At 49.6% G+C, this 13,021-nt stretch overlaps 1 protein-coding gene across 1 annotated transcript in view; it reads right to left on the bottom strand.

Moving 5' to 3' along the window:
• Positions 1-206: 206 nt before the first annotated feature.
• The window catches only part of LOC140481921 (Krueppel-like factor 7), a 69,444-nt gene continuing 56,629 nt past the window's right edge, over positions 207-13,021 (bottom strand). Inside the window, exons 3-4 of the mRNA XM_072578602.1 lie at positions 7,675-7,798; positions 207-1,204 (exon numbers count right to left, since the gene is read on the bottom strand). Coding sequence (XP_072434703.1) covers positions 1,153-1,204; positions 7,675-7,798 — 176 coding nt within the window. The 3' untranslated portion in view covers positions 207-1,152. The remainder of the gene's footprint in view (positions 1,205-7,674; positions 7,799-13,021) is intronic.

The following is a 13,021-nucleotide window of genomic DNA, read 5'->3' as shown; positions in this document are numbered from 1 at the left end:
ACAATAGGCCCTCAATCTACATGGAGGGTCAATTAGAAATCGCCATTTACAAACCAAATGTTTATAGTTGAGCTGATGTTAAGGTGCAAGCCTCCCATCAGCCTTTTCAGTAAAATAAATCCTGCACCTGCCCTCTCCTCCCTTTCATGCCCCCACATCCCAACATAACCACTGCCCGCCCACCCACCCACCCATCCACCCCACAAAATTGACCAAGTCTGTGCAGTCAGCCTGCGGTGGGCAGGGTCCAAGCAAACCATTTATAAATTAGTTAATTCACATCTATTTCAGACCAGTTCAACGCAAAGATTTGGGAGGAGCACATTTGAAGGGGAGGGGGTGATTCAGCCCATTCCCACAAGCCTAGCTGCGGTTGTATTTGGATCAGCCCAGAATGGTGCCAGCAGCCATTGATCCTTCCAAATGTGCAGTGTGTGGGGACAGGCATTGGGTATACAAGCGAAAATGAACAGGATGCCATCAGCAACCGTTTGTTTGTATTGTTCAAACTTCGCTACACTGGGTGTCCTCTTCAACTGAGGAGCAGGCGTGCTTCTGCTGAGTTAAAGGAAATCCCACTCGGCTGCAAGTGCTGAAAAGGCCCACGATGGGTTGGCATTGGCCACACCTGACGATAACCAGGTTACACATGACAGAAACGCAGAACTGGGTTGTAACCACCATTTCCTTCTCCTTGTAGGTTGTCTCGATGTGTCCTTCCCCAAACACCTATTGTCTGAACAGCAGAACACTGACAATGTGGAGATGATCCCCGACGGGAGCTAGACATCCACAACTGGAAGGCCAATTGGTTTGCGAGTAGACCAACTGTTCTCTCTGTGAAGGCTTGGAAGGTGGTCTCAAGTTTGTAATCCCCTTTGGTTTCCATGGCAACAGAAATCCAAATGCGATTGAAATCAGTAATCATTTGGCAGTGTCTAACTGACCGATAGACTGGATAAGGCATAACCAAGATATAGAGTGTGTGTGGGTGTGTATACAACTATAGTGTGTGTGTGCGCGCGCAAACATGTATGCACACATGCTCACTGCAACATGGCAACAAGTTGACCACATGTCTATGTTCTTGAGGAACAGGTCATTTCCCCGCTAACAGTCATGTCATGGTGTTGTGTAGAGTTCGTTATCTTCTCAAACATGTCTCTTCATGTGAAGAGCGAGGTGATCAGATCGGGAAAAACACCTGCAAACAGTGAGAGAAAGAAAATTGATCCCGTTAAAATTAAAACAGCCTAACCATGTCAGGGTCTCAACATCTTATTCAAGCATTCAGATCTACAGAGAAAGCATAACCCTCTTCTCTATCCAGCAAAAACGCAAACCTTTTCTCCCTCTCCCACAACCAAGGAATTCTTTCCCATGATTGCTTCTTGTAAAGTTTTGGAAATATTGTAAATGTAAATTTGTAAATATTATCAAAAACTGCACGTGATCGAAACTCAATTCCAACTTTGCAGCCTTCAGTGATGGGAGGAATGCAGAACCCTGGACTCAGGAAAATATTGTATAAAGTGTAACGTCACCATCACAATTCCCCCAATTGAGTTAGAAGTGAAGAGCAAGTTGGAGACAATTTTATTACATGACCTCTGTGCCTCAGAAGGCAACAGAGGCTGAGTCACTGAATATTTTTAAGGCAAAGGAATCAAAGGTCATTTGGGGTGGGTAGGAACAAACACAGATGAGTTATGATCTCATTGAATGGCAGAGTAGGTTCAAGGGGCCAAACAGCTTATTTCTACTCATAATTCATGTGCTCATAGGTTGGCCTCACAAGGGCCTACCTCTCTCTCATTTGCCTGATTGGAGATAGCTCCACGAGTATCAGATGCTACTTACCACAGCCTAAGCCACTGTGTGCCTCAATGAAGAAGAGTCAAATTGTGATCCTGCCCTCATTGTCCAATACCCAGCAGTATCTAACTCAAAGATGGGATCATCAGGAACTCTTCCTGAATCTGTTACACAGAATTTGGATCTAATTGGCAAGGGAGAAGGTGAAGGGAGGATTAAGTTTCACAATTTGTGTCCAAGCCACAAACCATTAGCCGGAGTCAATGCTCAGGAGCAGGAATTTGGTTTAATATTCCCAATGTATCTAACAGATATGCACTGAAGGTCAAATGCAAATCTGGACATGGTCTAGTTTGGACATGCTCCTGCATCTTATCTGATTGAACAATGATGAGGTACTTTGGAGAATACAGGTATTAAGAATAATTGAAGAGGGCTCTGCAGCACACCAACAGGTAATGAAACAGATTTGCAAGAGTCCTTCCTTTATACAAGATTCACAATCATAACACATTTCAAGTTTTGTACTGATGAGGAATGTCATTTGACACATTATTCACCCCTTTTTCCTAGTCTCCAATCCCATTCTTGAAAGATCCTAAGGTTCTCACAAGAAATAGGACCTATTGAGCTTGCTCCATCATTCAATATGATCATGGCTGACCTTCGGTCTCAGTTTCATTTACCTGTCTCCTGCCATACACCTTTACTCCCTGAAAGATCAAATTTCTGTCTCTCATCCTTCAATATATACAATGGGAGCATCCACAACCCTTTGGGGTAGAGAATTCCAAAGAACTGCATCCGTTGAGTAAAGAAATTTTTCATCTCAGTCATAAATGATTGGTCCCTTATCCCAAGACTGTACCATTGTGCATTAGATTCTCCGTCAACAGAAACAACCCTGGTGCCCACCCTGTCAAGCCCCTTCAGAATCTTGTATTTCAACAAGATCACTACTCACTCTTTCAAATGGTAGAGAATATAAAATTACTCAGCTCCCATCATAGGGCCACACTTTCCCTTGTAGTAACCAATTATTTAAATGGGTGCCGTCTTTACTGCCCTAACTGGAAATTCACTCCAAGTTTCGTCACGCCTTGAGATAAAATCAATAGTAGATTTGCCATTTGCTGGTATGAACCTGTTGACCCTTTGTCAAGCTTTCCCAATTTACTTTTCACATAATTAGCTGCATAAGCCTTTTTTACATCATTGATGATTGTGAAGTCCTTCATGGTCACCACTCACATAGTGAGTCCCAATGAAGATGTGCTCCTAGGCTTTACACAAATCTCTTCATAACCTCAATAAGCAGATCAGGACCCAAAGTGTGGGCTGACCAGAGCATCATGCAGTTTATATGCTCCAAAGAATGTCAGTGTAATTCAATGTCAGCACGCTCAGTTAGCAGTGCTTTCGTCAAAAATACACTGCACACCCAAAGCAATACTGAGGGAGTGCACAGAATTTAGGATTCCTTGGCATTGGGACCAGTTTCTGGAGGGTGCTCAACAGGAACAAGACCAATGTCTTTGTGGTGCAATCCACGAGAACGGACAGGGTCACCAAGCTAAAAAACCAGAAGGATGAAAGAAGTTGCAGAAAGAATTAAATGAGACAGATACAGTACAAAATAGTAAAATATTAGGTGGGGGTCAGAATAAGAGGGAATGCAGTTGTATCATAATTAGGCTAAAATCTATGTAAATACACAAAATGTGTGTTAGTAATATTGGTGAGCTGCAGGCACAGATAGCAAAGGGGAAACATGATGTTGAGGTAAATATAGAGAATTGGCTTTTAAAAACAACATGATTAGCACCCACTAGTCCACTCTGTTTCCAGTCCAGCAAGGGAAGCCTTGCTCAAATTGGCTCTGAAAAATACATCAAACTAAGTGGTTCAACATCGATAGGGGAACATTTCGGGATCAGTAATCATGGTAACAGGAGGTTTAACTTATTTTTGGAAAAGAGCCAGCAGTACTCCAAGGTAAAAGGGCACTAGAGATTGATCTACTACAATTTTGCCTGCAAGAGGACCGTCTTTAAAGTGACGACAATTAGGGGTACACTCAAGATACAATGCTACAAGGGGTTAAGGAGTGCACAGAATCAGAGATAGAATCCTCCAGGAAAATGTAAGCAGATCATTGAAGGTGATGGAGCAATTTGCAAAAGGCAGTAAAAAGGCATGAGATCCCAGGCCTTATACAGGATTAAAATTTAATAGCAAGAATTTTATAATAAACCATTGTAAAACACAGGTTCAGTCTCATATTGTGTTCAACTCTGGGCAAAACGCTTTATGAAGGTCACAGCAGCATTTGGGAGGGCCCAGAGCAAGTTTATGAGAACTCTGGAATGAGGGATTTTTGTCATGTTGTCATGTTTGTCATTTTTGTCATTGGAGAATTAGGGGCTGTTCCCTTTAGAGAAAATTGAGAGATTTGACAATAGTATTCAAACTCATGAGGCACCAAGACAGAGCAGGTAAAGAAACATGTTCCCATTGGCAGAAGGGCTGAGAACCAGAGGACAACAAATATTGTATGACTGGCAAAAGACGCAACTGCATCATGATGAAAAACATAGCACGTGGTCAGGATCTGGGATACACTGTCCGATGCGTGGAGGAGACAAATTCAACTGCAGTTTTCAGTAGGAAATTTTAAGAGAAAGTACGACAGGACAATGGAAAAGAGCTGAGGAGCAGGACTAGAGCTGCTTTTGAACAGAACCAATGATTACTACACTATAGGACCTTTCTTCTACTTTAGCAGATTTCAACTGAAGAATGTCTCGGGATGTCATACAGTTGTGAAAGGCACTATCTAAATGCAAGCTTATGCCTCTGTAAAGGAAGATTACAATCATGTGACCAAAGGTATTTTGCTTCACTGTCTACAGTCCATGCAGTCCATGAGGTATAGCCAGGGGATTTTGAGTGAAATATTACAGCTGGTCAAGAGATCACGTAAAGAGGCCACCAGCTAAGAACAAGATCAGACTCAGTTGGTACACCCATTTCAACTGTGAACAATAGAGTGGAGTGATAACTTTAGAGAGGTTTAGTGACGTGGGAAATATGACAAAGTGAGAGATGCAATAGAGGGAGCTAAAAAGCAAGAAAATGTACAGAAAAAGATTGAATACAGTAGAAAGAGTAGAGAGTGGGCCAAGGTTCTCCTCCATCAACGTTCATAAGCTCATTATTTCTACTAGATAGCACTAGTGATCAGAAGCGGAAACATGTCAACTTGACCCAATTAAACAAAGATTCCCCAGTATGAGCGCGCAAGAACGAGTGAAACAGAGAGAAAGGATAAGAGATATAGAGAAACTGCGAGAGAAAAATGACAGGGGAGCAGGGAGTGAGAGACAGCAGACAAAAGAAAAAAGTAGTAAGTGTGGCACGTGGGAGTGAGAAAAAGAGTAATAGAGAGCAAGAGGATGAAAGGCTTGTGAGAACAGTGAAAGAGACAGAGAGATAGAGACAGGCAGGGAGAGACAAGACACAGTGGATCTGATGGGTCAAAGTGGCAGGTGGGTAGCGATCTGTTTAGCAGATGGCACCATGAGCAGGTGTGGATATGGCTTCTCACCAGCTGGCATGCTGACTGCAGTCAAGCAGTCAGCGGGACATCTGATCAGAGCGCCTCCTCTCCAATCCCTCACACACCCCTCCCCTTCCCTCAGCTTGGCCTCGTGTGCCACCTCAACACCCGATTAAGTTATTAGACCGAATTAATGACAGGCTGCACAGTTGTCGGCAGGGAGCTCACACCACACAATGCAGCCTGCCAGTTCAGGGCTGCGCTCACGGCTTCATTAACTGAACTCGACTAATGGGAAATAAATGACAGCACAAGATGAGAAGAGTCAATAAATTATTCATAATCGCACCCGTAAATTAACAGCCCCACAGGTAGTGGTTAGATCTGTAGAGGCAGCAAAGAGACTAATACAAACTGTCTGAATGAGAGAGTGAGAGAGAGTGTGCGAGTGAGAGAGAGTGAGAGAGAGAGAGAGAGAGAGAAGCGGAAGTGGAAGTGGAAGAGGACGGCAGACAAAGTAGTCATATTCAGAACACATAAAAGAATCAGCAGGAGAAAAAGAGAAAAAATGACTGAGAACAAGTAACGGAAAATGGATAGATAGATAGAGAGAGAGAGAGAGAGAGAGAGAGACACACACACACACAGAGACAGAGAGAGAGAGAGAGAGAGAGACACACACACATACATACACAGAGAGAGAGAGAGAGAGAGAGAGAGAGAGAGAGAGAGAGAGAGAGAGAGAGAGAAAATCAGCATTGGCAATATTTAGACAGAGACCAAGCCAATGATGGAAAGCCAGACAATGAAGGGTGGCATAAAGTAGCATTCTGGTCCCAGTATGACAGCACAGCTATTGGCCAGCTGACTTTCTGGCATGATGCCACTGGAAGGCTCCAAGGTGTCAGAGTTGGATAATAAAAATACTGCTCAGTGATGCTCTGGTAATGTGCTGTCGGCTTATTTACTGCATCTTGTTTACTCTTTGGGTTATGTACAGCACACAGGATTTGGGCAGGGCAGGGAGGAGAGATCCAACTGCATCTCCAGCTTGACTCTCTGGATTAAACATGAGGTTTGAGGTGGACTGGTACCTTTCTGATGGGTCCAGCCAACAGGCTGCATTTGATAGGCTGCAAGGTAGCCGCTCCTTAAGATAACTTGCAAGTTCTCCAGCAGAAAGGCAGGATTAAACAGAACCAGTTTCGGAAACACATGCCTGGTCCAAAGGACATGAAGGGTTTGAAAGAAAGAAACTGACCTAGCCAGTGTGTTAACTGGAGGTGGCCAACCAGTTTCTCCCACACTGAGGCCAACAGCTGACATGGAACTGGTCAAAGGCCTCAGAGGTTTATCACCATTTCAACACCAAGATTCTCTTCACTGGTCTTGAGAGAAGAGGGGTGTTCAGTTATCTACTCTGGGCAGCCATATTCCTGGAACTTTCATCATATGACCACCTGGTGCTGACCACTCTGTCCCTAAAGGTCACCAGAATTATCTTCCCTATTTTCATTCTGCTGTAGCCTCCATTAAAAACACTGATAAGGGGAGACTTCTTTTGAATATTAATCTGGGGATTTCTCTTCCTCAGAAAGCAGTGGAGGGTCAGTGAATATATTCAAGACCGAATTAGACAGATTCTTGACTTACAGAGGAGCTGACACTAATGGGGAACAGTAGAGTTAAGACCACAAATAAATCAACCATATCTTATTGAACAGCAGCGCAGACTTGAGGAGCCAAACAACCTACTTGCTGTTCCTATTTCAATCAGGAGATCATGAGAACAAGTGAAAAAACCCCTCCAGATCAAATTGGAAAAGTTTTGAATATCCTTCTCATTCAAAATCAGACGAGCCACCATCATATTAAATGGCAGAGCAGGCTCAAGAGACTGAATGGCCTACTATAGTGTCTAACTTGCCGTTATATATTTAAACAATCTTTCTTAAATCTCAATACCCATACAAGTGTTGAACAAAAATGAATTTTAAGAGAAAATATTTTTATTTTCTTGACCAGATTAGATCTGAATGAATTCAATATTGAATTCTATTGCAAACTGGTTAGAATGTCGACAACTGGTTTTGGACACAACTAGGGGAGTAGGATCGGTTCTAAAACACGGAGCTGCAGTAAGGTGCCAATTAGGGAGCAGCTATTGAGGCCTAGATTTGAAAGTCTTATACATTGATTGCCTTAATAATGCTTTGCACCATGCTTCCTCACACCCTGACTCTTAATCTTTGCTTCCCCCCATTACATGACGAAGTAGACAGGCTTGTGTGGTGCCTCACCTGTCACAGTGGTTACATTTGAACGGCTTCGCTCCCGTGTGTTTCCGATAATGTCGGGTGAGCTCGTCACTCCGTGCAAAACGCCATTCACAACCTTCCCATGAGCACTTGTATGGCTTCTCACCTGCAAGGGAGATAATCCAGAAAAAAAACATTATCCAAGGCAGATAAACACCACAGCCAGAAGTGGAGCCAACTACAGGACACCATCACAACACAGTCCCTGACCCACAGCATACTGCAGTCCCAGGAGATAGTTGTAGACTGGTAGCACACTACTGCAGGATATAATCTTGGGCCTACAGCAGCACACCACACAAAATTTCAACATATGAAATGTGAGAAATGTCCAATACAGTTTTCAATCCTATCAGGAATTTAAGCCAACAGCAACTAATAGCCTCCATTCTTCGAACTGGCCATCAGCTGGAAAGTCAAGTGGGCCTAACAGTGGATATAAAACAATTTATTTTCCTTTATTTGTATTTGGAGCATCTTCTATAAATCAGATCTGCAATTCTAAAGAGGTCCAGAAAAAGGAACTGAGTGAGACCAGAGGTAAGACTAGCATTTATACATAGCCTTTTGCAACCCCAAAAGGTGATGCAGTTAATGGGTCTTAACAATGTAGTCACTTGTTAAATAGAAATAGAGCATGGGTAGTTAATAAGGGTATCCCAGTCAGGAGTTGATCTATGATACAAGGTAAAAGACTGCTTATAGTTCAGGCAAGTTTTGTCCTTCTACAAAAGAATGATAACTGAATTAATTTCAGGTCATGCTCTTGAGCATTTTGATAACCAGGCTGAGCCATAACTAGAACATTAAAATCAAAACTTGTTTACTGAGAGAACTCAGCATCTGGAGAGACTCTCATGCAGTTCATGAGAACTACCAAACCATGCTCATCAGGAACTCAACAATTGGCCAGGATTTGTTGAAACTTCTGAAGACCGGACTGCAATCTCAAGCTTATTTAGCTTGAAGCTAATGCCGATTGTACTCACCCATTACTCTGTGGCTACACTGGAGCACCCTCTTGTCGAACTAATACTACCCCTATCATGCCAAGACACTTCTGGAACAGTTCTAAGATGGTGTTTATGCGCCAAAAAAACTTGCAATCCACCCCTCTGCCAGGCACAACAGTCAGTCCCAAACGAGTTTTAGCCATTATATGGTGTAATCACTACTTTGTTGGAGATTGATTGCACTAGACACAATCTCTACACACCCTATTTGCCAGCAACATTTTCATCCAGGGGTCACAGAATAAACAGGTAATGCTGACCTCGCTAAATTTTCCTCAAACGCAGTGGCTTGCTAGATCATTTCCGAGGTTAAGATACAAGATAATCAGAGGGTTAGATATTCTGGACAGTGAGAGCCTTTTTCCTCGGATGGCGATGGCTAGCACGAGGGGATATAGCTTTAAATAGAGGGACGATAAATATAGGACAGATGTCAGAGGTGGTTTCTTTACTCAGAGTAGTAGGGGCGTGGAATGCACCGCCTGCGACCGTAGTAGACTCGCCAACTTTAAGGGCATTTAAATGGTCATTGCATAGGCATATAGACGAGAGTGGGTTAGTGTCGGTTAGATTGGCTTCAGATTGGTTTCACAGGTCGGTGCAACATTGACGGCAAAGGGCCTGTAACTTTGCTATAATGTTCTATTAAGTCAATTGCAGTACCTTAGGTCTGGAAATGTGTGGATCGGATAAGGTAAAAACAATTAATTCGCTTCTCTAAAGAGAAGCTCGACAGCAATACAGACAGGGAGTCTACTGGTCTCATCTGAGGACTATCATATGTGATTAAAGTCGCTTTTTTTTGGGAGTAATATTAATTTTTAAGACATTCATTAGTAAACCAGGCAGATTTTTATGATAATTGATGATCAGAGTCCAGATTTATTAAGTGAATTTTTAATTCCACGAGCTGCCATGGGAATTTAACATTCATCTCCAGAGTATTGGTCCAACGTTAGCTGAAAATAACGATCTTGCCCAGCATGGACTGGATCATTTCATCATTGCAATGAGTGAAAAGAGTCAAAATATAGCTTTCTAGGCCACAGGGTTTCAGGAAAAATAACGAATAGGTCAGGCTTGATTTGTGCTGCTTCTCAAGGGTTTGGCCAACAACTTGGATACAATCCAACGTTGTTGATTCTTCATGAATTAGCATGAGACCCAGGAATTGGGTTTCTTTACTACACTCTACAAGCTGCTCTCTCCGACTAGATTGTCACTACATAGTCTGCTGGATGTCTGTCTCTGCTTTGTCCAAGACTGACTATCACCTCATTCTGAGGAGTTCTCAGAAACCTTCTTATTTAAATATTAATACACAGAAATCTCATCTTTATATTACAGCTCTACTTCCAAACTGATTTTTTAAAAAATAACTGTTAATAAAGCAAATTAATTATTGTCACAAATATCAAGTCAAAGCCAAGGTGCAGAAGGATGGGTAGGGGCAGAGAAAGATGCAAGCTTGCCAAGACTCACATTAAGAAGCACAAACAAAAGACAGCAAGAAATACAAACATGTGTGAGCACATACAGTCAGTGAGAGTGGGAGGGGGAACTGATGCAGATCATGAAGGGACAACGAGAGGGCAGGCGAGACAATGAGGGAGTGGGCGAGAGAGACAGCGAGCGCGAGAGAGAGAGAGAGGGAGAGGGGGAAACAGCGAGAGAGAGAGAGGAAGACAGCGAGCATGAAAGAGAGTGAACGCGAAAGTGAGAGAGAGACAGCAAGCGCAAGAGCGCAAAAGAGCGGGCGAAAGAGAGCGCGAGAAAGGGAGGAAGGGAGAGAGCGAGCACGCGAAAGGGAGGAAGGGACAGAGCGAGCGCGCGTGAGAGACAGTTAGCGGGAGCGAGGGCGAGAGGGGGAGAGCGGGCGAGAGCGGGCGAGAGGGGGAGAGCGGGCGAGAGGGGGAGAGCGGGGCGAGAGGGGGAGAGCGGGCGAGAGGGGGAGAGCGGGCGAGAGGGGAGAGCGGGAGAGAGGGCGAGAGCGGGAGAGAGGGCGAGAGCGGGAGAGAGGGCGAGGAGCGGGAGAGAGGGCGAGAGCGGGGAGAGAGGGCGAGAGGCGGGAGAGAGGGCGAGAGCGGGAGAGAGGGCGAGGGCGGGAGCGAGGGCGGGAGCGGGAGCGAGGGCGAGAGCGGGAGCGAGGGCTGAGAGCGGGAGCGGAGGGCGAGAGCGAGGGCGAGAGCGAGGGCGAGAGCGGGGAGCGAGGGCGAAAGGGGGAGAGAGAGAGCGGGCGCGAGCGCGAAAGGGGGAGAGAGAGAGCGGGCGCGAGCGCGCGAAAGGGGGAGAGAGAGAGCGGGCGCGAGCGCGAAAGGGGGAAGAGAGAGAGCGGGCGCGAGCGCGAAAGGGGGAGAGAGAGAGCGGGCTGCGAGCGCGAAAGGGGAGAGAGAGAGCGGGCGCGAGCAAAAGGGAGAGAGAGCGGGCGAGCACGAAAGGGAGATAGGGAGAGAGTGAGCACGAAAGCGAGTGAACGCGACACAGAGAGATAGCGAGCGCGAAAGAGAGAGAGACAGCTAGCGTGAGAGAGAGAGGGAGAGAGACAGCTGAGCGCGAGAGAGAGCAAGTGCGAAAGAGAGCGAGCGAGCGTGAAAGAGAGAGGAAGAGAGAGACACAGTGAGCGCGAGAGGACAGTGAGCGCAAAAGTGAGAGAGAGACAGCAAGCACAAAAGAGAGTGAGCGAACTCGAAAGACAGCGAGCAAGAGAGCAGGCGCAAAAGAGCGCACGGCGGGGGGGGGGGGGGGGGGGGTGGGGGTGTGTGGGGGCCCGCGCGGCGGAGGGGAGGGCGCGCTCAGCGGAGGGGAGGGGCGGGAGGGAGGGTGCGCGCTCGGCGGAGGGGAGGGGCGGGAGGGGAGGGCGCGCGCGGCGGAGGGGAGGGGCGGGAGGGAGGGCGCGCGCGGCGGAGGGAGCGAGCGCAGAGGGTGGGAGGGAGGGATGAAGCGAGCGCAGAGGTTGGGAGGGTGGAGCGAGGGAGAGAGCGCAGAGGGGTGGGAGGGTGGGAGCGAGGGAGCGAGCGCAGAGGGTGGGAGGGTGGGAGCGAGCGCAGAGGGTGGGAGCGAGGGAGAGAGCAAGGAGGGAGGGAGGGAGGGGGGGAGCGCCCGTCGCGGGTGGGAGGGGTGGGAGGGGGGGAGCGCCCGTCGCGGGTGGGAGGGGTGGGAGGGGGGGAGCGCCCGTCGCGGGTGGGAGGGGTGGGAGGGGGGGAGCGCCCGTCGCGGGTGGGAGGGGTGGGGGGGGGGGAGCGCCCGTCGCGGGTGGGAGGGGTGGGAGGGGGGGAGCGCCCGTCGCGGGTGGGAGGGGTGGGAGGGGGGGGAGCGCCCGTCGCGGGTGGGAGGGGCGGGAGGGGGGGAGCGCCCGTCGCGGGTGGGAGGGGCGGGAGGGGGGGGAGCGCCCGTCGCGGGTGGGAGGGGCGGGAGGGGGGGAGCGCCCGTCGCGGGTGGGAGGGGCGGGAGGGCGGGAGCGCCCGTCGCGGGTGGGAGGGGCGGGAGGGCGGGAGCGCCCGTCGCGGGTGGGAGGGGCGGGAGGGCGGGAGCGCCCGTCGCGGGTGGGAGGGGCGGGAGGGCGGGAGCGCCCGTCGCGGGTGGGAGGGGTGGGAGGGCCCGTCGCGGGTGGGAGGGGCGGGAGGGCGGGAGCGCCCGTCGCGGGTGGGAGGGGCGGGAGGGCGGGAGCGCCCGTCGCGGGTGGGAGGGGCGGGAGGGCGGGAGCGCCCGTCGCGGGTGGGAGGGCCCGTCGCGGGTGGGAGGGGTGGGAGGGGTGGGAGGGGTGGGAGGGGTGGGAGGGGTGGGAGGGCGGGAGGGCCCGTCGCGGGTGGGAGGGGTGGGAGGGCGGGAGGGCCCGTCGCGGGTGGGAGGGGTGGGAGGGTGGGAGGGGTGGGAGGGCGGGAGGGCCCGTCGCGGGTGGGAGGGGTGGGAGGGCGGGAGGGCCCGTCGCGGGTGGGAGGGGTGGGAGGGCGGGAGGGCCCGTCGCGGGTGGGAGGGGTGGGAGGGCGGGAGGGCCCGTCGCGGGTGGGAGGGGTGGGAGGGCGGGAGGGCCCGTCGCGGGTGGGAGGGGTGGGAGGGCCCGTCGCGGGTGGGAGGGGTGGGAGGGCGGGAGGGCCCGTCGCGGGTGGGAGGGGTGGGAGGGCGGGAGGGCCCGTCGCGGGTGGGAGGGGTGGGAGGGCGGGAGGGCCCGTCGCGGGTGGGAGGGGTGGGAGGGCCCGTCGCGGGTGGGAGGGGTGGGAGGGGTGGGAGGGCGGGAGGGCCCGTCGCGGGTGGGAGGGGTGGGAGGGCGGGAGGGCCCGTCGCGGGTGGGAGGGGTGGGAGGGCCCGTCGCGGGTGGG

Source organism: Chiloscyllium punctatum, chromosome 10, assembly GCF_047496795.1.
Source record: "Chiloscyllium punctatum isolate Juve2018m chromosome 10, sChiPun1.3, whole genome shotgun sequence".
Classification (NCBI taxonomy): domain Eukaryota; kingdom Metazoa; phylum Chordata; class Chondrichthyes; order Orectolobiformes; family Hemiscylliidae; genus Chiloscyllium; species Chiloscyllium punctatum.
Note: the sequence above shows the minus strand (reverse complement) of the source record. Positions and strands in the feature narration are given on the sequence as shown.